At 41.1% G+C, this 24768-nt stretch overlaps 1 protein-coding gene across 1 annotated transcript in view; it reads right to left on the reverse strand.

Moving 5' to 3' along the window:
* CNOT1 (CCR4-NOT transcription complex, subunit 1) overlaps nucleotides 1–24768 on the reverse strand; it is a 54257-nt gene that overhangs the window by 19714 nt on the left and 9775 nt on the right. The window contains 19 exon segments of the mRNA XM_010285398.1: nucleotides 1–43; nucleotides 452–568; nucleotides 1644–1823; nucleotides 2686–2826; nucleotides 3979–4209; nucleotides 5254–5332; nucleotides 6652–6938; nucleotides 7765–7889; nucleotides 9063–9209; nucleotides 9634–9835; nucleotides 11204–11354; nucleotides 15718–15869; nucleotides 16105–16227; nucleotides 17345–17464; nucleotides 19006–19246; nucleotides 20286–20413; nucleotides 21793–21963; nucleotides 23115–23225; nucleotides 23545–23671. The exon segment at nucleotides 1–43 is cut by the window's left edge and continues 23 nt beyond it. Coding sequence (XP_010283700.1) covers nucleotides 1–43; nucleotides 452–568; nucleotides 1644–1823; nucleotides 2686–2826; nucleotides 3979–4209; nucleotides 5254–5332; nucleotides 6652–6938; nucleotides 7765–7889; nucleotides 9063–9209; nucleotides 9634–9835; nucleotides 11204–11354; nucleotides 15718–15869; nucleotides 16105–16227; nucleotides 17345–17464; nucleotides 19006–19246; nucleotides 20286–20413; nucleotides 21793–21963; nucleotides 23115–23225; nucleotides 23545–23671 — 2876 coding nt within the window.

Genomic DNA, 24768 nt, shown 5'->3' on the forward strand with positions numbered 1-24768 from the left:
CCTTAACATACGCTTCCAGTAGTAGCGATTTCACATCCAAATCCTGAAAAATACAATCAACAATTGAAAATGGGAAGAGGGTGGAGAAAACAGCAAGCACGCTGCAAAAATTCCACTTAATGCACTACTTCCTTATAGAACATATGGCCAAAGTTGAGCCAAGACTGTCATTGAATTTTACAGACTAAGCAGCAGTTACTTCTTGAACACAGATTTACAAATACACATTTTTACAGGGGATTAATTAGTTTATTTTGGCAAGAACTTAACTACTAACTTTTTGGATTAAAAAATATTTAGAAGTCTTAAATGACCAACTCTGGAATCATACTTGGAACTTGGCACACAAAAGAGGCATCAGGGAGGTGACGAAAGTTTCCCAAATAGCCTATGCTACTGCATAACAGCGTATCAATTCATGCCAAACAAATCTGTAAAGACAGAAGCTCACCGTGTGCAAGATGGGCTTATTTTTAGCCAGCGTAATCATTCCCAGCCAGTGACCAAGGTTCTTTAACAAGGAACGGTCTGAGAAGTTGGCTGCAGCTTTATCCGATGTCAGTAGCACCTAACGGAAAAACAAAAAGCAACTCGAGCAACAACTGGAAGATAATCAGACTCAAAACCAAATCCAACAGCTGATCTGACTGAAGACGTAACATTTTAGAATATTAAATCCTGAGCTCTGGTCACATTACAGAGATACTGAAGAGCAGCCTTCGCTTCAAGGCAGCACCCCCTAAATCTGCTCTGTAGGGCTTTCAAAATTGCTTTCTTTCAAGAAGATCAAAAAGAGGATTACACTTTTCCAGACCTTACCATTTACTCTATCAAGACTGTTACGAGTACTCACTTAGTAAAGTACAATTTGAGAAGGCAATGCTTCCAATTAAAGCTTCATCACAGACCTGAAGGCTACAATTTGCACTTCTTGGGAAACCATTTAATTCTTATTTCAAGACTTAAATCATGTCACAACATTCTGCTGTTAGTTCTGTTCCTTAGCTTCAGAGGAGCATCAGCTGAACAGAGCAAGGTCAGCTATGCTCTAAAGAGCCAGGAGATTTCTTTTGCACTACAGCGTAACCCATGGTGGCCAGGAAATTCCACCAACAGGTTTAAAAATAGTGCTCGGTTGACAAACTTGTTTCATCCACTCATCCCTTCTGGGCTACCACTTCTCCCTCCTCCTCCCCTTCACATTACCATGGCCCTCTAGTGAATTTTGGTTGTTACACCCTAGTTTCTAATCCCTCCCCTTTCCCTTTATTCTTCTTTGACCAAAATGGCTATCTTATCTCTATACTTTCCCTGCACAAAAGGGCCAGACCATAGCAATCTTCCCCTAGGTTATAATTTGCAAGCATCACAAATTTAGAGTCCACCTACATAAATGAATTCAAATGCAGATTTGCCCTCTCATTAGTCAATTCAAATTAAGTATTTGGTACATTCCTGACTAAACCCAGAAGCATCCTAGTATTCATGGAGGTAACCTGTTAGTTTAATCATAAGCTAGCAAGTAGATTTTTGAATGATATTCCACATTTGAAGATCAGCAACATGGTAAGCAAACAGCATGAGAACAGCACACTCCTGAACCTTTACATCTACTTAAGTGCTAGAAAACTTGCGCTGCTCACCTTGATGTTTCTGTAGGTTTCATTCAGAACCATTTTATTAAACTCTGGATTCTTAAGTGTATCAAGGAAGTTTGAATATAAGCTGTGAAAATTAGGCTCAATACTGACTCTCTTCATCACAAGATACTGTGATACCCAAGGCATGAACTCTTCTTTCACCGTTTCCTTCAATTCTTCAACCTGTCCCCATACCAGAGGAAAAAGCACACCACAGGAGGTATGAGATGACAACCACAAACTTCTGCGGTCAGCTGTGACCAGCACAGCCATATTCACTCAACTACTTTTAACACTACAGTTAATTTTTTTTTTTTTTAATAGCTTTGAAGTCAGTGTCTCATTATCCAAAGATCTGGTCAACCAGCAAGCACTTAATCATGAAGTGAGCAAGGCACAATAGTTTACCTCTCCCCCATTTCTCAGTTTTTTCCCAGACAACTGCAAAATAAATGTTGGCATATTATGTTAAAGCCACCTGACAGCACAGGTGGCAGCAGTACTGCAGATTTCCACCAGTTCAGAGACAAACAACCCAAGTTTCAGCTTGAAATACAAGGGTCCATTAGCTTAAGCTTGCAATATCAAATGGTACCCAGCCCAGTTATGATGTGAATGTTCAAACTTGTATTAACGTTTTTTCAGAAACCTGCATTAGTATTTTTTAGTCCTTTCAAATGACAAAAACATCAGAAAGGGCTATCCAGCAGTTATTCCAGGCACCTACTAGAAGTGCTTTCCTGAAAACAAAGCATTACAGACCTGTAATACTTTAGTATGAAGGATTTGGCTACAGTGAAACAAGGAAATCCTGCTTTCTCCTGCAAATTAAGAATAGCTTGCTTTCACCTGCCTTTCCTTTCCCTGAAAAATTCTATCTTCAAAGAGGTTCAAATAGAATGTGTTGAAAATTATTTCTTTGAAGTGTGCTCCCCCGCTAGTTTTTTGCAAGTTGGAATTTCTGCAGAAACATCATCACCCACCACTTTAGAAGGGTCCAGATATATACTAAAAAAGAATTTTACTAGTGTTCTTCTATACTTGCCTTCTGTGTCATATTTGACTGAGACAGATTATTGAAGATGAAAGCAATTTTTTCCTGGACATTCTCTGGAGGTTCCACAATTCTCTCGGTTTGATCTGTTGCTACTAACAGCGTATCAATGTTGGTAGTATTAATGGAAGGCTGGAGGGAGAACAAGAAATTAAGACCAGACAATACCTTCAGGCAACATCAAAAGACACTTTGGCTCTGCTCTGTCAAGCAAAAAAAACCAAAAAACAACTGAGCTTTGTCAGGTGACATCTGTTGTCGCAGATTCATTTTCAGCAGCCACTCTCAATGAAGCCCAGTGATTTTTTCACTCTACAAGCGATGATCAATACTCAGCAGAAGAATGGTGCTGTACAAAAACACCTCTAGCATTTACGTTCGTATGTAATAGGTTCCACTGCAATAGCACCCATTAGGCTAACAGCCTGCATACACTGTCAGCCTCGAGAAAAATCATAGTACAACAGTGAGCAGCACTTAGTACAGTAGTGAGTCTCCAGGAGCACTTCAGTGCTGAATTGGGAAGGACAAAACTGGGCATTATAAATGCCTCAAAATAACAACTATCTACATGACATAATCAGGCGTGAAAGACACTGATAGCTACACTATGAACTGTCCCCCAACAGTTGTTCGTAACTTTCAGCTACATTTGATTTTCGCCTCCTTTAATTTGAGGAGCTTCTTTTAAGACAACTATACCAAGACAGTACCAGGAAGCAAGACAGGATTGACTTCACAGTGCCTCGGTTACCACACAGCTCTACGCATCCTCAGCGTACACATGGGACCAAGCGTGTGCCCCAGCACTTTCTGTGGAATAGCCAATTCTGCTGTAACAACTCTGACTTTCAGGAAGTTCAGAGACATGTTTACGTAAGTGGCTCAAGATTTGAAAAACCACAGTTAGAACTGCTAGCTCAAATGCTCTTTAGTGTGCAGTAAGTGTTCTCAAGCCCCAAGCAGAACAGCAGCTGCCAACTATTTCAAGAGTCCTATTGCAAATCATTAACAGCAATGATGATTCTGTAATTGTCCTGATAATTAAAACCTCAGTAAACACATTTCTACTTGGCACCACAGTTTTATGATCAAAAACACCTTCTCTCTATAAAAATGTTGCTCATATTTTAAAAGGTTATATACTTCAGATATAAAATATGGATCACAGTGAAACCTGTAGCACAGAAATTACATCTGATTTTGTCTAGACGTCCTCAATCCAGACTGCAACTTAACTCCTTTGCTTCTCCAGTAAGGGCACTGGAATGACAGAATGCTTACCGGCACATCTTTCTTGAAGCTGACTCCAGTTGGTCGGGTGATTGTAATGGTTTTTGCAACAGTGGTGGTGGTTGAGGTGGTTACTATAGTGCTGACTTGGCCAGCAAGAGGAGCTTTTGCTGGAACTTGGGCCTGGGCCTGAGCCTGGGCAAGTGCAATACTTCCAGGGGTGGTGATTGAACCCTGCATCTTCACAGGAGGATCTCTGGATTGCTGTCCATACTCTATGTACTAAAATAGGGTGAAGAAGCACATACAGAAGTTCACATGCAATAGAACTACAGGCTGAGTTTCACATGAGCAGTATAAAGGTTTGCCAACAAGCTTTAAAATACTTGATGCTAATGCAATTAAGGGAATCTCCAAACTACAACTGGCTACAAAGCAGGTAAGAAGTCTTCTCCAAGGACTCCTACAGCTACATAGAAACAGTAAAGTCTGACGTTCCCAATAAATAAGCAAAAACAGAGTTCTGAAGTGGCCAGCTAAGATTTTACATCCTCTAAAGTAGCTCCATGGTAGAACACGAGTTTCTTCCCCAGTGTATTTTTCTTTCCCCCCCTCCCCCCCCCGAAACTGGCAACATCAGACATCACACTTAAGGGATACGGTCTGAAACCTGTTAGTGAAACCGAGACTGCTATTGGATTTTGCAGCTTTGGGTAGATGACCTCTCTACCTTCACGTTGGTGCTGAACATTTTTCCTTACCTAGATCGCTCTCGAGCTCTGCCACAGGGATTAGCTTTTCTGTATTTCTACCAATGAAAGCACCTTCGAGGCAGATGCCGTATGCTCAACGCTGCTCTGGACTACAGGGTATTGCCCTTGCTCTGATCAGACCTTCAGGAATGAAGTTTCTCACATTTATCTGGATTATTTTAGTTGGTCTGAGTATGAAATTGTATAAACCCAGCTGAATGCCCTCTATCTTAGAGGAAAACTCCAAATCCTTAGCGGACTGGAAAATGAATCCACCGAAGCACTCTAAAACCTTTGTGCGTGGCCATGTGCACTGGCTGATCACACAGTTATATCCAGGCAGCTATTTCAACATAAGCAATCCAAACAAATTTATGGAAAAAGAAGAGGTACCAAATAACCACCTACATCTGTCCACCCCATCCCACGGCAAAACCTTTAAGAAAAGGCATTTGATTCGGTGAACGTACACGGTCTCAAATTGTGACAGCTCAGATTATCAAAGGAAAACAGGACTTTGCTCAACAGAATTTAAAATCTTAGAAAGCTAGTGTGCCAATACAAACACGCTCACCTCCTGTAAATGATGTGGGAACTGTATAAAGTGACTAATAGAAGCCAAGTGCTGACAATACTGGGGATAGTCCTTCAATCTGTCAGACAAAATATGCATTAGTCAGAAGCATACACCCAGATCAAACACAGTATTACAGAGAAATACAAGTATAACACTGGTATGTCACTCCCATACTGCATCACAGAATTACTTCTGGAGTCCTCTCAGCTGCTGTGATATAAACAAAGCATTTTCTACTACGTACTTTTTGTTGCAAAACCCATTTGAAATTAATTCATCTAACTGCAAAACACAAGGTTTATTCACAGCAACTCTTCTTATCCTACAACTTGGTGCTTCTGACTGAGCACACAATTGCACTTACATTCAGTGTTTGCAGTATGATTATGGGATAAGTAATTTATAGTCTGGCTTAGTATATTTTAAACAGCAAATCAGAGTGCCCCTAACACCCAAGACAGAAGCTTCACCTATGCACCGATTATTATAGCTCTACTTATGAATGCTAGACACTCCGCTTAAAATGGTTCTCAAGCGGAGTAAGAAGGCGTTTAAGTCTCAAGTATGTCAGCCTTAAGTGTCTTTATTCATTCTGTTCAGCTAACTCCACAACACAATATCCAACTACGAATGCTGCAAGCAACAGCTTTTCTTACAGACAAAATACTGCAGGGCAGATGAACTATAAAGGGAGGATAAGGACAGAAGATAACGTGCTCCTTGCTTATGAGTCCACACTTCAAGTCCATATATTTCTAGTCATTACATAATTCCAGGAAGCTTTCTAATAGTTTTCAAGTTCATGTATCTTCTTCCAAAATTGAGATTTTTTTTTCCCCATGGGTGTACACTGTCCTGCCTACTACTGCAGCCTGCCTTGAGAGCTTCCTCTATCTGCAATCCATTAAAAGCTTTCTCAAAGCTTTTTTTTTTTGAGATACTTTTTGCTATACTTGAGGTTTCTGTGTAAAACCAAAGTCCTAGAGCTTAGTTCCTCCCCAGTCTTTCAGTAATGAACAGTGCAAATAGCACTCCACTAGAATGTTCCTGTAAAGAGTAACTACATTCACCCCATTTCTAACAAGCTGACAACTTCATCCAACTCAACATCTAGCTGAATTATTTTTATGAACAAGTCTGCTAAGCAGTTTCACCATCTCAGTTTGTCCCACATTTACACAGGTAACACATTGATTTAAAGAACAGGTCACCCTTTAACCAGCACATTAGCACGTTTTGTTTCAGCTCGGCAGATCTCTAAAGTAATCCTGAAGTTGAGATGTGTAAATTCCTAACATAAAAGCAATTTTGTACTGCGTAATTAAAGCAGGTTCAAGGTTAACAAGACGTTACATGTACTGTTACAAGTATTACCAAAAAAACCCTCACACTTACCTATTTTTAAATCTATCTAGTGCAGCAATACCAAAATAGTACATTTTGGATGCAAAAGGCTTTCGTAAGGCTTCAAGAACATAGCGCAGGGCCAGGCCCAATGCCATGTAAGTAACCAGTCCTTTCTCTATTATCCCACCGAAGAGGCAGGCTGTTATGTGCAGCTCTTTATCTGGGTACTGGGGAAAGAAACGGTATTCCTCAAACAAGTTCCTCAGCATACAGTTAAACACTTCTCGTTCCCGTTTGATGTTGGAGTCCTTAAACCTCTGCAGCATTTCCAAGACCTGCAAAGAAATTGGAAATGGTTACCAACAGATTTGCTTTATTTCAGCCTTTCTGCATCTACAGGTTTCAAGAGTGCTTGCAACTACTAAGGTCAACTGCACTACCACAAGATAGACTGCAAAATAACTGCTTCAAGAAAACCTCATTTTAGCTAGTAGGCACTACATCACTACAACAAGCTTCCTCTTCAGACTCTTCTCCCCTTCAAGTAACTGTCTTCACATAAAACTTTTCTGTGACCGCCTACTCCCTTGCTTCAAAATTAGAAAAATGAAAATTAATGTTCAGTGTCTTCCATAATTTATAACCATACAAATATATTAAAGTAAATTTGAAGTACTTCAAAGAGCAAGTACATCAGACTGATAACTAGTCTCATAGAGACTAACTAAAATAATTGTCGAAGCTCAGAAGGTAGAGCTTAGGACATCTTTAGCAGTTGTAGTCAGTTTTAGAAACTTCAAAACCAAAAATATTCAAGCTAAGTACAATTTATACAGACTGTTTAGAGGCACACTTACACAAGCTTCCACTCCACATTGAGCTCTTCCCACACAGCATCATTTTAGGAGTGTTAATTAACCATCTAAAGTCTTCAGTCTACAGAAGACAAAGCTGAATGTAATGGTCAGCTACAAGTTTACCCTGACATCACGCTACCTCAGAAATACACCATTTCAACCAAGCAAAAAAAGCAATGCTGCAAGCACCTACCACTAGCCCTTTGCTATCTTCCACTAAAACTAATACATGAAGGAATAATTGCTACCACCTTTATAGCAAGTCTCTGCACAGGTGATGCAACTGCTACAGAAGGGAACTCACCTCATCTACAGACATGGTTGGATGTGGTGGATGGTTGTAAATACGCTGGAAGTAGCTGTTTGCCTCATCATCTATTTCTTTGCTAAAGTGCTGGTTAGCCTCTGGCCACACCTGAGATAAGTCAGCTGTTAAAAAAGGAAAGAGGGTATCATGCTCAGAACAACTTCAGGCAATCAGGATTTCACAGAATCATTTAGGTTGCATCTAGTCCTTTTCAACTCTTCCACCAACCCATGTAAAACCTGCTAGTTCTCCTGAAGAGCAGGATACTTAACCTTTCTAGTAGACAGGAATTGTTATTTAAGAATCCGTTTTCAATCTGTTATATTTATCCAACAGAACTGAATCCTAAGACAGAATTAACCTCATACTGTTGTATTCCTAGAACCCATTGCATCCCAAGCTAACCTCAACTGACACTTACTAAACAAATGCAAAACGTACTAGAATAAAGCATGCTACACAACACTAACATGCAGACAAGCTTTCACACAAACATTCAGGCCAGTCAGCGAGCGTCAATCGAGTTTATACTGAATGCTCAAGCCCAAAAATATAAGCCAACGGTCACTACAGCCACCTCTACCGTACATCTGTAGAGATCAGTAACTTTGCTTTTATGGAGGAGCTATCAAAGGAGACTGGGAGTAATAACAGCAATGCTGAAGGTTTAGCATATGGCTATGCTTCCTAAAGGCACTGTTTGATTGCTTAAGCATTTCACTGCTTAAACATTTCACTGTCAGCATACTTCAGAGGCATAAATGAGTTAAGGATAATGGCTCAGTGTTAGCAACCAAATTATTCCTTCCAAAAACTGCATTCCCACCAACTTATGCTAGTCTTTCTTTCCACTGTTGCAGTCTAATTCACTGCTTTACCTGTCAAGTTCTCTGCTGCAACAGGACCTTACCCAGGTAGCTGTGTTTAACCTTGTTACAAACAAAACAAAACCCACCCTCTTACCAGATGCACACGATTCTCTCTAAAGAGCAGGACAATGCTTTGGTTCAAAACACAGCACGACAAAAAAAGGACACAGAAACACACTGTTCATGCAAATCCATAACATGTTATATTTTACACTAACAGCTGCTTTTTTTTAACAACCTCTCCCCCTGGCCACTTGACAAGCTTAGTATAGAAGTTTAGAAGCACCTTTTTCAGACTAATGGCTTAATACTAGAGCCACGTTTCTAACATTTACCACCTACAGATCCGAGCCTCCGCTGAAGAAAACGCAGATTAACTGCAGACCACAGTCACACTTCACAGCCACAGACAACACTACCACTTACAAGGTTTCATCTTACTCTGCTGGAACGTAGGCTGGTTCAGTCCAGATGTGCTCAGCTTCCTTTGCACGAATGGGTCGTTGTTGACTGCAGGAAGGCCCAGGGCTCCGGTTCCTATGCCAGTCAGGCTACCCGTAGTAAGACCACCTACTGAAAAGCAAACCTGTAGTAAGATCACCTAGTGAAAAGCAAACAACCGGTCATCTCAGTTGCACCCTTCACCATATGCACTTATCACTCCCAGCACTTACCATTTCCAAGAACTCAGAGCTGTATAGCCTCATAACTATCCAATATCAGTTTTATCTCAAGCAATTCCTCACCTCTGTCCCAACCTAAACCAATGCTGCTAAAAATCTCCCACAACTCACCCTCTTGACTCTCCAACTTTTTACCTGTTGCAGCTGCAACACTCTGCCCAAGTGCTGTTTCAGCAGTGACCTAGGAGCGAGGACTGTGTAGTTCCCTCCCACACACCACACAGCTGTCTGTCCAGTATTTCCAACCCTAGCAATGACAGTGCCTTCGCTCAGCCACATCAAAAATACAACACACTCCCCGCAGATAGCGGTACCTGGAAGCTGTGAAGAGAGTCCTCCGATGCCACTGAAACCTGTTGTCTGGTTTTGGGTGGAAAGAGGGGGGAACGCTTTTGCTGGTGACTGAGGAGTACTGAACGCAGAGCCCAAGTTTGGAGGGAAGCCTTGCATGCTCTGGGTATGAGGAGCAGCTGAGCCACCTAAACTAAGAGATGCCATTCCTGCAAGCGAGTCGATCTGAACAAAGAAAGGAAGATTATACACAGGCATCCATAAAGCACAATCAAGCTGATTTTTGGCAGGTTTTGTACAAAGACAGCTACACATCAAAACATTCCTGAGAAGAGCTTTTCTGCATGGTTACTTTAAATTCTGAAGTCATCCAGATCACCCCAAAAGATTAGTTTGTCTACAGAACGCGACTGTACTTTTTCTTCTACAATCCCATATCATCCTATTCAATCAGAGGTTTTACAGAAAGGCTGATTGCTCCACAGTCTCTAGGTAAGCGTAACGCAGCTGTAAACGCTTATAAGAAGTGGCACATAGATTTTTACACCAGAGTAGTTTACGCTCTGCAGCTTGCAACCTCAGACCTCACCCCAAAACTTACAAAGGCTATTTCATATCAAGCTTAGAGTATTTTTGACTGTCTGATTGACCCCATTATGCTCACTTTTCACAGGTAAATACCTGAATGCAGCCTTCGATAAAAAGCATTAAGACCTGGGTGATGAGTAGGAGGGCAGGCACAATGCCAGCTGACAAAGCAGTAAGTTAAGAGCTCCTGACTAGGAACAGCAGAAAATTCTGTTATCTACCCAAAAGACAGCATGACTACAGACTAACATCTGCTGCTCTATTTCTTCACATCAGTTTTTTGCAGCAGGTTGCCACGATATTTGGTACATCTGATGAGCAACTTCAATAAAGCAACAATTTACCAGGAAACTGCTCTCTGTTTTTAGTTTACATAAGCTACTGATGCTTCAGCCATTCTTAAATGCTGAGTTGCCACTATTTCATGGGAAAAACTTGTCACAACTTTAAAATCTGCCATTGAATGTCATTGCTAGAAGCAAAACCTGTCTAACGTGTTGCTCCCAAAGGAGGAAGGGATGATGAGTGGCAGGGAGTAACTTAAATGTACCTTGTTTTTAAAAGAGCAGTTCAGTTGAGAGCTGAAGAGCCCCAGTTATAACAAGTCCTTACGCTCTAGCACTGTTGCTTGGCCCGTGAAGCTACAAACAAGACACATCAGGTTCAAAGGCAGTGCTTAATTCTCAAAAGTCTTAGTAAATTTTAGCACTATAAAAGAAACCCTCAGTTATTTTAAATAAACCAAATCTCTGTCCCTCCTCAGTGCTCCCATCCTGTTATACTTCAGTTACTTCTTACAGACATTTGTGAAGTGAAAGACAGCTCTGAACTACAAGCCTCAAGCATTATTCTGTAGTTACAAGCAAGTTATCTAGACATGCAAGCATAAAACTAAGGGAGCCAGATGATGTTTTACTTAGTCCTGCTGACAGAGCTCCAACAGTGCAGCAGAACTAACGCTAAATCAACACCACCTTCTCAAAATGCAGCACATTATTTCTCTACCTGTACAGGAGAGATGGCATCCAAGCTGCTAGCACTGGGCGGGCGTCCTTTTGGCATGACTCCAGGAGGTGGCTGTCTAGCCTTGTTCATGACATTACTGCAGTTAGCTACCATGGTGAGGATGGTCTCTGACAGCTCCTGAGAAACACTCCTAGAACAGAAAAGCAGGATAGTGAACCACGTAACATTCATGAAACCAAGGCCCCCTTGGTTTTCCTACAGAAATTGGGGCCACATTTCGCAAACAGAAGTTGCAAAATTTCTGAAGCGACATTTTTTTATCTGCAAAACTTGCATCAGAGCAGGTCCCAAGAGAAACGGCTATATGTAAATAGGAAATTTTAAACTGTAGTTCTAAAAATTAATCTCCAGTAGAATATTCCTTTGTCTTCAATAATTCAAATACTGTTCTACAGTTACCCCAGAAAGTAATGACTTACAGGAAAGCTGGGATACGTCCCCATGTGGCTCCAAAGGCCCTTGGAAGAGCAGACTATCTACAATAGTCCTTGTCTGCTGGTGCCCATATTATGGGCTACATACAGCTCAGCCTCATGAATTAATACGTACAATAACTGATGTTGTGATCCATTGTTCAAATCTGCTCCTCAAGGCTCCTTCCTGTCCCCAGACTTCACTGTTCTTGATTATTCCCATTTCAAATCCCGTTACACACAAGGTTTCTCCAAAAGAGGAGATACGACGTGACGAGAGGTCGGGCTACACACTCAAAGACAAGAAGGATGAGAGGCAAATACCACCACCCGCTGCACTAAAATTCACCTGTCTATAAACTGAAAGATATGCTTCGCGCACTAACGTTAAACCAAACCAGAGACAGGAAACCTAACTATTCAAGGAAATTATAATCAAAAGCCAACTCAAACTTAGGCATGAAGACATTGCACAATCAAGAGCAGTCAGTACCTCTTTCCAAAGTGTTCCACACCTGACTGCCAGGTTCCCAAACTGGAAGGAAAGCCAGCTCTGCTGCTGACATATCTAACCACAAACATACTAACACAACGCTAACATCTTCCTTTCGGAAAACACAGCCAGTTATTTACAGCTTTCCTGAACTTTAGTTCTACCTTTTCAGTCAGAACAGCTAAAGCAGCAGACTTCTTCCCGTAATGGTGCAACTATACCAACATAGCTTTGTTAAGCTTGTCTGGAGATTCCTCATTTTAATTGAATTTTCACAAGCTTTTACTGCACAGCTGTTGGGATGAGGGAAAAAGGAATCATCCTGACAATGCAGGAAAACAAAGTTGCTTTCATTAAAAGCAAGGAACTTGGGGAGGAGTGTATGAAAAAGCAATCAGAAACCTACCTTCAAAAGAAGCCAACCACAGGGATTTATGTTTCAAGAAAGTGCAACCAGACCTGAAGACAGAGCGCTCTGCGCATGCCACATAGTAGGCTAAGGATCTACAATATGTATTTGCCGGCACCCCAACGCCACACTCTCGGAAATCCCAACATTTAAAAGTATCTATCACCAATTAACAGGCATCACAGTGTTTTTGCTGATGCAGGAGGCATTCCAGTATCTTGCAACACTGCAGCTAATCAGGGAACGGGACTGGGGACTCAAGAGCTGAGTCCACACATGGTTAACACACTCAATCTTTTTTTTTGTAGCAGTTAAGTTTACAGTCTTTATGCTTAAATACTATAGCACGCTTTAGGAAAACAAATTGCAATTCGCTGTAGATAGATAATATGGCAGCCCACAATGAAGACTGAGACAGGCTTGCAATCCTAGAGTTTGGTATTTGTGGTGACTACTTAGGCCATCCATGCTTTGGAACGAACCACTAACCATATTATGTCCTGCCATCCCGATAGATTGAAGGTTAATTTTTTTATCGTGTCAAAAGAGACACTGCTGTATCAAGATGCAAACATCCACATATTTTTAGATAGTACAAAACCGCATGTTTTCACAAAAAAAACAAACAAACCTGCATTTGAGGCAAATGATACGAAGAAGTAGGTGGGCATGATTTGATAACTAGATGTTAAAGAAAATGCTCCTATTTTCAAGTTTTACATAAAAATATATTCAGGCATCTAACCTAATCAGTACCATTCCTGGAAGAGAACTAGGGGGAAACTGCAGGAAGGATATCTTTGAAACATGAGTACGCAGGAAAGCCAGGGACCACCATCAGCTAGTCCTAGAGGAACAAAACTGTCAGCTTAAGGGAGGCTCCACCTTGCTGGAATAACAAGTTCACATCTCTTCAATTTATTTTTTTTTAACCCATTTTTACAAAGCAAAGAAAGGCCTTTTCATTCCCCTAGGGACAGGCAGGCAGAAGCCTTTTCCCTCCTTGAGGCAGGGACTGGGAAGGAATGACCTTTCCTCACGCTGACACACTTGGACCGTGCTGGACACGACTGCATGGAAGAGGCACGGCTGTCCCTCTCAACTCACTGCGGCTCCTTGAGGGGAGGACTTCTCATGAGCGCTTCGTTACCAAATCACGTGCTTGCTCAGCCTGCCGTGCCTGCAACCACCCTGACTTCATTTAAAAAAAAAACCAAACAAAACAAAACACTCAGTAATAAGAGGAACACTTACTTCTTTTTGAAGCCTCACTGCTACACGATGCCACAACTGCAGTGCTCACCACTGATAAACAAGTTGTACCAAAAATAAAAAGCCTCAGAACATGCAGAGTGCTGGTGGCTAAGAAAAGTGTCTCCCTGGACACAAAACAGGACAAGAATTAAATGCAGCCTAATTAAAGGGCAGGCTCCTAAATCAACAGATTTAGGAGATGGCAGACTTCAGCTAGCAAAGTGGAACTACTCTCCCAGACGTATTTAATATTTACTGCGATTTTAATCTTCTAGTCTTTACAATGCCTGCTTCCGTGCGTGACTGAAACCTAAGCTAATCAAAGCACTTGCTTCATGAAAGAAATCCAAGCATTTTCTTTTTAAAGCTCAAAGAGAATAACTAATGGAAAATGACTGCAAGTAGGTCACATTCTTGCATAACAGGGAATACAAGTAGCTATAAAAAGACACCAAAAGCTCAGAGAATTGTGCCAGTAGAGAACCAGTGGCTTTTGGAATTAATTGAATAAATAAAACTTGGTAACACATTAAGATTCAGAACACAGTGACATTAGATGCAAGTCAAGTCTACAGTTAACTGTTAAACCTCTAAAATCTGGACATGCTAGCATGCAAAATAATGAATATAGGTTAATTTGTGAACTATAGGCTCAGAAGATGCGCTTTGAGTTGAAAAGTAACAGCCATCTTTTCATTCCAAGCGGCATGCTAGACCATTGTATTTCAGAAGCAGTATTTCAACATCGTTTTGAAGTTTAATTGCACAGGTCACAGTAGAAATCAGGAGAATTCTTTCTCCTAAAAAAAAATCTTGCAGATATCTCAAATTGCCTTCCAGCTCAAATACCCAGTGTGACAATTCTATGTTGATACTCATTTCCAAGCGTTTACTGGAGAGCCAAGAAATCATCCTGGATACCTTTAATAATGTTTCTTACATCTTTCAGGACAACATCGGCTAAGCCAAGGGATGCAGTATAAGCCTCAGATCAGGTAACACGCACTCAGACATGCCAGCCTCCTTCGATGTCAAAATTTAACACCGAAACCAGCACCATTTCCAGCTTTCAGTCTCTCTGGCTCGTATGTCACACTATGCTACTCCTAGTTATCTTTGAAATATCGCTGCAGTTAAATACCATCTTGATCTGACAGCATCAAGAAGTGACATCACAACATTCAGGCACTTTTACTACATGTGAACATAGTATTTAAAAAAAACGATTTCTCCAATTTCGATTTCCATCAGCCTTTTTCTAGTCTACCCCTCCCTCTAGCAGGTAAGACGGCTCTCTAAGACCCACGCTTCCTTCTTCTGGACTTCACCTAAACAATCTGAACTGCAAAAGATCTTAGGTATTTTCCATCCTTTGACTACTTTGAGACCATCTCAAATGAAGACAACAGAAGTTACACATGTCTAGTTTCAGTCTCAATTACATTACAATCACCACTCACCACTTTTCTCCTACACATAAGGACTGCATTAGCCCTTCCCGCTACGGTAGTAACCACACACAGAGGCATTTGCTTAATGCAATCACAAAATCCTTTATTCAGTCACTGTTTTCCAAGATGCTGTCCTTTTCTGTAGTTATGGCCTGTATTCCTTTTTGTCCAAATTACAGCCCTGTATCTAGTCATTAACAACCCAGGATCTGACTAACCAGCCACCCCCCAGTTATCAAGGTCACCTCACCTGTTTGATTATAAAAACAAGAACCCTCTTTCAAGCTCTTGTGACCTAGCCTACAACAAAGGTTTCAGTGCAAAGTTAAACATACTACTGAACCTATCCCTGCAAGCTTACCTATTCTCATTAACCCCATTCTCCATGTGAAATTCCAAACCAGCTGTGACCACGTGCCAGCAAACAAGTTACAAACAGATTACACATGCAGAGTAAGACATATAATCCTTACCCAGCACAAGCTTGCAGACATGCCAACATAGTTGCCAAGGTTTCTGGAGGAAGCTGTGCGCTTTTGGGCTGATCTTTTTCTGGAGCAAGGCCACCCAGGATAGATGGGCATCTTCTCTTTAAGAAAGTCATACAGGCCTGGATGAAGGGCTCCTGAGGAAAGAAACAAATGTTATCTTAATCTCCCAAACTGCATCCAAGTCACTATTTCAAACTTGGCAATTGCACCGTGGAAAGAATCACACTAAGCTATTATAGTTCAGTGAAAACATTGAACTATCAGACCATGGACACTTTCCACAACTTTAAAGCTACTTATAAAATTGCTAAAGTGACTTAAGTTAGTCACTGATAGAGTGCAGAAATAAAGAGAAAAATCCTGCTTTACCCCATGCTCCCGAATTTTATCTGTGAGCCATTTGTCAAGTTTGAGGTATTCCCGTCGAGAGGCAAGTGCAGCAAGGTCAATAACAAAGGCAAATGGAGTACCATTTAGCAGCATTGACAAGGCCTAAAGAAAAAAAATCAGAAGACTACTAGTGAAGACACAAGGATACCCTTTCTCCTTTCTTTTCTTTCTAATCCCCATATACTTTTTAGTAAAGAAGTCTTGCTATCACATGCTGCTATGCTTTCTTTGTCAACAAAAGGACTGGCACTATCAGCTTCACTTACAGCTCGCTCGTGAGACAAGTAAGCCAGAGCCCTCATTTGAAATCACAAACCCTACCTTCTTTGAAGAGACCTTGTGCTTACAGTTTTAAATTCCTCTATGTGAAAATCCACCAGCAAAGTGGCCAAGAGCTGCCAAGTTCATATTGCAACAAAATTAATCAGAAAAGCTGAACATCAAGCAGACCTCAAGGCCTTCAGAGCCACTTTGAACATATCTTGCTCAAAGTGTTAATCTTTGAACACAGTAACTGCTCCAAAACTGACCTGAAGCAGCAGTTGATGCTCTTGCACTTTGAGACACCCAATTATCTTGCATCTAACTTTAGGAAGCAATAAAAGGCCTCAAAGTAGTCACGCACAACTTCCAGTGCCTTTTGAGAATGTGTGAACAAGTAAAAAGTAGCAGTATTTTTAAGAAATCCCTGTTCCATTATGCTTAGCAGAGCCACCTTCACAGAAATATCTAAGGCCTATTTTCTACTTTCCCATTTCAATGTTATTCAAGGTTAGAACAGTCAAAGCTCTCCCTGGATTTACAGCATGTTCACATAGCAAGCAGTTCTATTACACTGCCTCAAGTTACTGGTCAGCTAAGCCACGATAACCAACTCCACTGCAAACATCAAGTAAGATGTCTTGGGTTCACAACTGGACAGGCCAAGAAGCATCTGTAGGGAGATACCACAACTCAGCTGAAGAGCACTTGAACATAGGCTGGGTTTTCTAGTTTTTGTTTGTGTGGGGGTTTTTTTGTTGTTGTTTTGGGGTTTTTTTTTGGTGTGGGGTTTTTTTTAAGATGAAGTACAGTGGCAATAACTGAATTCTGAATGCTTAAACAAAGTAATCCTTACTAAATTAGTCACATCTAAGTTAAGCTTAGCCTTTGTTAAAAGATGAGCAAGCCTGCATAAGAGACGAGACAGAAAATGGCAGCAGCATTTTGCAAAACTCACCTTCAAGTCTTGTGCCACATCAAGAATACGTGACAATTTTGCCTGGTCATACTGCTCCCCTCTCATGTACCATTCTGCCATTGCATGCATGATAAGCTGACGAATTGAAGGAGACTGACCCTAAGGAAAAGTAAATTAGGATCGTACTTCATGCCTCTTGGAAAAGTATCAACTATGTGAACATTAAGTCAGCTATTTTAGCTCTAAAACTTAACATGCAAACACATCTATTCTTTATCTTCAGAGTTGGGGTCTTTTTGTGCAGTAATAAACTATCTGGAAGCTACAACTAAAGGAGGCAGAATGACTACAAATGGTAAGTATGTACATCCCCATCTGTCTCCTGCCACTGTACAAGTCTAATTCCTCTCAATTGTAGAGAAATTCCTTTTGGAATATGCAAACCATTTACAAAATGTTATGCCAGACGTGATGTCCTGAAGTGAGAATTGCAACATCACACTAACATGGAAAAAAGAGTTATCTAGCTCTTTGCTCACACAGGGGCAATTTTAAACTACAACACAACCAAGATTTTCATGGCAGCAAGGGTTTTGCTTAAAGGTTGCCTCATTTGGAGAAGTGAAACATCCTGAAGTTGTGGAATGGCACCATGTCACATGGCAGCCATCATTTTGTACTTTATTCTGAAGCCTACCCTGCAGAAAAATTCCATATTCTGCTATTTTGAGACCTTAGGCAAAAAGCACATCACTTTTATCCTATCCACCTCTTCATCAATTTAACAACTTTTATCAGGAAAAATATAAAATGTTCATAGCACTTCAGATAGCAAACAGTCGTAATTTTGCAGTGAATGTGGACCACAACCTCGGAGGTCAAGCTTTTTATTAACTCTACTTGAACAGAGCAAGATGTTCCCTCATGCAGATTCCCTCCTGCTCCAGAGGCTTCCCCTGCTTAAGTTTCTTCTTGTGACTCCTATCCACTTAGCTACCAGTGGACATAATGATGAAGGCCATAACAAAAGGCAAATCCATAAAAGCCTACTTGTTTGCCCATTAAAAGCATGGGATTTGCATACATAGTTACCCTGTCTCTACATGGAAGCTCTCCTAGAAAAGGGTCAGCAGCCAGTCCAAAGTTTCCAGAAAACACCTTAGACTTAAAATTTATGGTACAAGTAGTTTCTTTATACCTAGAATAGCCTCCATCTTTTAGCAAGCACAATGGAGATTATTTTGGTTTAAACCTCTTACTGCTTCAAGTTTCTACACTTTAAATGTGTGAGGTTGAGAGTTTGGTGGGGAGAGCTGTTGCTGTGGTGAGGTTTTTGGTGTTCTTCTAAAAAAATTTAAAAAAAAAAATGAAACTTTGGTCAACTTTAGTTAAAACTGAAAGGTTAAAGAAGTCAAACTGATATTTGGTCTTTACTTTTCCAGGAATATTTTCTCAGTGAACATTATTTCTTTGTTCTGAATACATTTCCCCAAAGAAAATCAAATGACAACAGTTTGCTTCAAGATAGGGAGCAGGCAACTCATATTACTTTGCATAAACCACTGATAATTTACCTCTTGGGTTTTAAATTACCCATTTCATAAACCCATACAAGCATTGTTGTTTTAAGTGTTCAACCCATCTAACAAGCTTTCAGTTACATGAACAAACCACAGGCATGCTCCAGTGAGAATACTGACCTGTCCGTGCCATGCATAGTGCAAAATGATGGCAGAGTTGGGATGGTTGCCAAGGAAAATTGGCATGAGCGTGGAGATGAGTTCATGGCGCAAGGTATGCCAGGACGTGTTGATCTGCAATAAGGCCAATACCAACATATCTGGGCAATGCTTGATAGGAAAACTGAAGAGCTGCTTAACCTGCTCGTACTGTCCCACTTCTGCCAATCGTAACAGAGATTCAATCAAATCCAGGCTCTTCCTAACAGAAGAAAAGAAACAAATAGACAATACCCCCCAAAGTTACAAAATAGTTAGCTTACAGGATCCTTCATTCAAGCATTTTGTAGCAACAACTCTAAGATGCTATAATGCAACGCCCACTGCAAACAACCTGATATTGCAGCTCTCCTCACATACAGTTGAGCCTACAAGACCATTCTTAACCATGAAAAACACACACCACACCACGCCCCCCCCTTTTTTTAACTGAACCAATTTAAGAACTTAAGAGCTTCTGATTCTGTTAGGGAAGAGGGAGAATTGAAAGCTGATGTTCAAAACCTCAGCTTGAGGGGGATCACTTGGATAATTTAGCTTGAAACATGCTTCCAGAAATGGAATACAATTTTAAAAACACCTCCCAGTCTCCACCTGTGAAACCTAGTGAAGATATTCTACAAGTTTTGTCTGCTTTACAGGCAAGTGATCATTGCCACCTTCCCCAATTTACCCGTATTCCCCATCCTCCAGTTCCCCTATTTTGGGCCATACAATGGAAATAGAAGCAAATATCTTCACTGAAATCATCTACACAGCTATAACAAAAAGAAGGGGTGTAAGGGTCAGCTCAGAAAGTCACCCTTGTCAGCTTTATGCAATAGCTCAGCAATAGCTATATAAATGTACTATTTAAATCCCAGGACTTCTTTCATACAAGTAGAGAAAGCTTCTCTAATGTCATCCTGGGAAAAACCAACTTAAATTCATGCCTTCTCTATCTCCTCCTGTCAGCTCACAGTATCTCCCCAAACACATCAGCAGAAATTCGAGACAGCCAGAACATGCCAATACAAGCAAGAACCGGCAGTACATTTTCAGATATCATGGAAGTACACAGGAAGTTCTGATAATATGAGAACTTTCACCCATCAAACATGGAACAACTACTAATGGCTGATCTACTGGGATGTACACACAGCTACCAATAAATCTGGTTGCATGAAGATAAAGCCACATTTGACCAGAGAAGTAATCTTACTCTAACTCTAGGTATGAAAAGCAGTTGAGAGTAGGTTTACCATGTAGCGATTTCTCGATTGTCGTCCTCTGGTGGTGCTTTCAGGATGTCTGTGGCAACAGTATGACAAGGGTAGTCAGCAAAACAGAAGATGTCAGGGTTTATGAGGGAATGTTGAATAAAGGAGAGCTGGAATAAAAGACATAAAAAATAGTTTAGCTATTTAAAGTTTCAGGTTCCTTCATTAACTGCCACATTTCTGAGAACGATGCTAATCAAAGCAGTGGAGATGAGCCAAGATTTACTATCAGTGTGTTTTACCCAAGACTGAACCTCATGCTTTTGCTCCCAGGATTTCTGGAAGTTACAGATACAGGTGTGCTGTAGCCTTTTTGTGTAACCAGGTAAAAACCTCAGAGTACAGCCATGCAGCAACAGTTCTACGCTCAGATGCATTACACATCAGCAGTTGGACTGGGAGTTCCAAAACTGGGCAGGAGTGTTGATCTGCTCGAGGGTAGGAAGGCTCTGCAGAGGGACCTGGACAGGCAGGATCAATGGGATGAGGTCAACTGTACGAGGTTTAACGAGGCCAAGTGCCAGGTCCTGCACTTTGGTCACAACAACCCCATGCAACACTACAGGCTTGGGGAGGAGTGGCTGGAGAGCTGCCTGGTGGAAAAGGACCTGGGGCTGCTGGTCAAGAGCCAGCTGAACATGAGCCAGCAGTGTGCCCAGCAGCATCCTGGCCTGTATCAGCAATAGTGTGGCCAGCAGGACTAGGGAAGTGATCGTGACGCTGTACTTGGCACTGGGGAGCCCACACCTCAAGTACGGTGTTCGGTGTTGGGCCCTGACTACAAGAAGGACACTTAAGTGCTGGAGCGTGTCCGGAGAAGGGCAACAAAGCTGGTGAGGGGTCTGGAGAACAAGTCTGATGAGGAGCAGCTGAGGGAACTGGGGTTGTTCAGTCTGGTGGCTGAGGGGAGACCTCATCGCTCTCTACAGCTACCTGAACGGGCATTGTGGTGAGGTGGGTGTTGGTCTCTTCTCCCAAGTAACTAGCGATAGGATGAGAAGAAATGGCCTCAAGTTGCACCAGGGGAGGCTTAGACTGGATACTATGAAAAATTTCTTCACCGAAAGGGTTGTCAAGCATTGGTACAGGCTGCCCAGGGAGGTGGTGGAGTCACCCTCACTGGAGGGGTTCAATAAAATGTGTGGACGTGGCACTTGGGGACATGGTTTAGTGGGCATGGTGGTGTTGGATTGACAGTTGGACTTGATGATCTTAAGAGTTCTTTTCCAACCTTAATGATTCTAGGATTCTAACTCTGCTAAAACCAAAGATGTTGTCACACATGTGTAGCAGGTGACCATCTCTTCCCATCAACACAGACACTGTTCACTTAACAGGCCATACTTCAGTAATATACCTGAGGTCTATGCCTTACAGGCCAAGTTCTTAGATGACTTGCCTAAAAATTCACGTTACCAGTCCACATTTGAAGAAATTCAGGAACTCTGCAAGTGTTGTACAGATAAAGCAGAAATGTTGGTAAACCTACCTGGCCCTCTGCATGCTTCCAAGGTCTGTATATGGCGTTAACTGGAAAAACTTCCATGCCCAGCCCTCTCTGAATGCCAAACACTACAATATGGAGGCCCTTGCTGTCACGAATCTGAAATCCTGGGTGGTCCAGTTCGTAGGTTACTACTTTGAAGTCCAGGCTAGGATTCTGCAACCAGAAAAACAAGCCTCAAATGTTACAATCTTTAGTACTGTCTTGCAAGAACCCCCGTCATCAGTATTTTATCCAGCTTAATATCCACCCGACTTAACTGAAAGCCAAGTTTTTCATTTTAAAAAGAACAGGATTTAGATAGTTGTGAAAGCCTGATGCAAGTTAATGTTTGAAACTAGCCTGTGAGATTTGCGCTTCTGCCAGTGCTAAAGGCTATCCTTCCAAACATTTCATTAACAAGTCTTCAAAAAAACCCACCCAAACACATAGCTCCTTTCTTCGCATGCTAACTCATTCCTTGTAGACTTCCACACGCCCGCCAACAAAAGGCAGAAGGGTCTGACCCTCTGGCAAGCAGAACTCGCTCTTCCTTTTGAAGAATGTACACTGCAAGTATTTGCAAAGCGCCTATTAGATTTTCAGCAATAGTGTGAAACCATAAGGATAAAGGAGCTTGGAGGGAGCTATGGCCATTGTGGAACGCAGACCATTCATTTCAGAGATAAGCGAGCACCCAAGACAAAGTTAATTGTATGTTCCAAGGTTTAGAAAAACAAAACAGTGACTCCTGCATAGATTAGAGGGAACATACAGAAAATAATCACCCAATATAAGGTAAGCAAAGGAAACTGTACTCATGTTTCACTGAGTTAATTAAAAATTGCTGCTTGAAGCAGTGGAAAAACCTTCCCATTTCTGAAGCGTCATCGTACGCAAGCAGCATCTAGTTTCGGAACGAGTAGCTACAAAATATTTTGTTTCATTTTCATCATTAATGCCTACAGTGAGACGCTTTTCAAAACAAGGTGCCTGATGCACAAAACTTTCCACTGCCAGAAATAAGTTCAAACACAAAAACCCTTAGAGAACACAAGCTGGAGAACGTGGGAGCAGTGTGGAATAAATCTCAAGTTGCACCCCAGTTAGCCATTCAGACAGCTTTTATTTCCCACAAATTCCTCAAAATATTCTTGTTCACCGGGGGAAAAAAACACCAATCATTTAAGTACAGCAACACAATTACATTAATGAGATTCAAAGTCATTCAGGCTGCTAGGAGCTTAAAAAAAGCTTTATTTTCACACTGAGACATGCCCTTCTTCCAGCTATTCTGCATAAAAGACCAAGATGCTCACAAAACTTACCAGCTCTTTAAGAACATCAATTAAGACCTCCACATTCCAGGTATGGGCTTGTGCTCCATCACTTTTATCTTTTCCATCACTCCAAATCCCACTGCCAGGAGCCGAAATAGACTGCAAGTTAAATACATTCAATCAGATACTAGTTAAAAATAAAGCAGTCTCAAAAGCCACTAGCTACAGAACTCCCTGCACTGTGAAGGTAAGCCGAAGTTCAGATCAGTAACGACACCAGTCGCACACTTCTGAGAATCTTTTATAGAGATCTATAAAAGACAAGAATCTATTATAGACATTTACAGCAGAACAGTTAGAAGTGTAAGTGCTGAATAACGAAAACAATTTTTAAATTACTAGAGACTAGCATTTTAACTCATCAGTTTCTGCTGATTTAAATATATATACATAATCTCCATCCCAGCAGGCCACTCACTTGTAATGGAATACCATCCGTCAACCCCGAATGAGTTCGAGCCATCATCCCCAAAACCCTGGCAACCTGGGCAGCTGTGACTTCCCGAACACCAAACTGCATGATTATGTTGCGACATTCTTCAACACTAAGATGCAAGAAAACAAGAGATCTTAATGTGAAAGTGGGTTTCACTGAGGCACAGTGTAAGACAGACCAAAACAAGACCTGTGAGTACAGTTGGGACAGCACACAGATTGTTGGGAAAAACTAACTGCAGACTGTAAAATATGACCGTTCACTCAACTTCAGTTATGTTAGTCAAATGATCCAACAAAATTCCAGGACAAGAAAGAAGAGAAATTCAGCAGAAAGTCTGTGCAATTATTTCCATGAAACATACTGTGCCATGTACTCAGTTCAAAGCTAGGTCTACTTAAGTGAGTGATGTTTCCCAGCCTATACTTTGCCAAAGGGAAAGCACAGGGTAAGTTTCGCACTCTTTTCTGTTAAAAGTACTTCCATGTATTGACCTGTAATATACAGCTTCAAAGACCGAAGTTTTCTGCTAGCTAGAAGTGAAACAAAGGCTCTGATGTGCCCTGTTCAAAAGGTAAGCTGTGAAGGTACACGTTTTAGCCTGCCACAAACCATAGCGTTTCTGATCAGAGGTCACTAGCAAAAACCTTCCAGAGAGCCAAAAGAACAAACAATGAGCAGATGCTTAAGTCCAAATTTTAGAACTGAAGGCCTTTTTTTCAATTTTTGGTTCACTTCGTGGACATGTCATAGTTAGGCCAATAAGATTTATACAGCATCACTATAGATCAAAAATGTTAATTATTAACAGGCGCATGTTAACGAAGGAAATAATTTTCAGTCTCTTCCAATTTATTTAATTGCGCTTCCTTCTTCACTGTTTAAAACAGAAGGTTATGTTTGTATCTCAGAGATTTGATCACCTCCTCGAAGTAGTCAATAGCCTTTCTTTTCAAATACAGAATCATTTACTTCTTAGCTCATGCTTCTTAAGTGAATCTTCCTTTAAAAAACAAACTGAGGACTAAGACTAAGGCCCCCTTCAAAACCAGCCACACACTTGCAGGCTCCTGTTATCACTACCGGTATTAGAGCGCTATCCTAAACCCTTAAAAACTGCATTCAAAAATTGAGCTGGATTAATGCAGATAGCAGATATACAGCAGGAAATAAACCTTTAATACATTCAAATTAAACTCTTCAATA

Source organism: Phaethon lepturus, unplaced genomic scaffold, assembly GCF_000687285.1.
Source record: "Phaethon lepturus isolate BGI_N335 unplaced genomic scaffold, ASM68728v1 scaffold12294, whole genome shotgun sequence".
Classification (NCBI taxonomy): Eukaryota; Metazoa; Chordata; class Aves; order Phaethontiformes; family Phaethontidae; genus Phaethon; species Phaethon lepturus.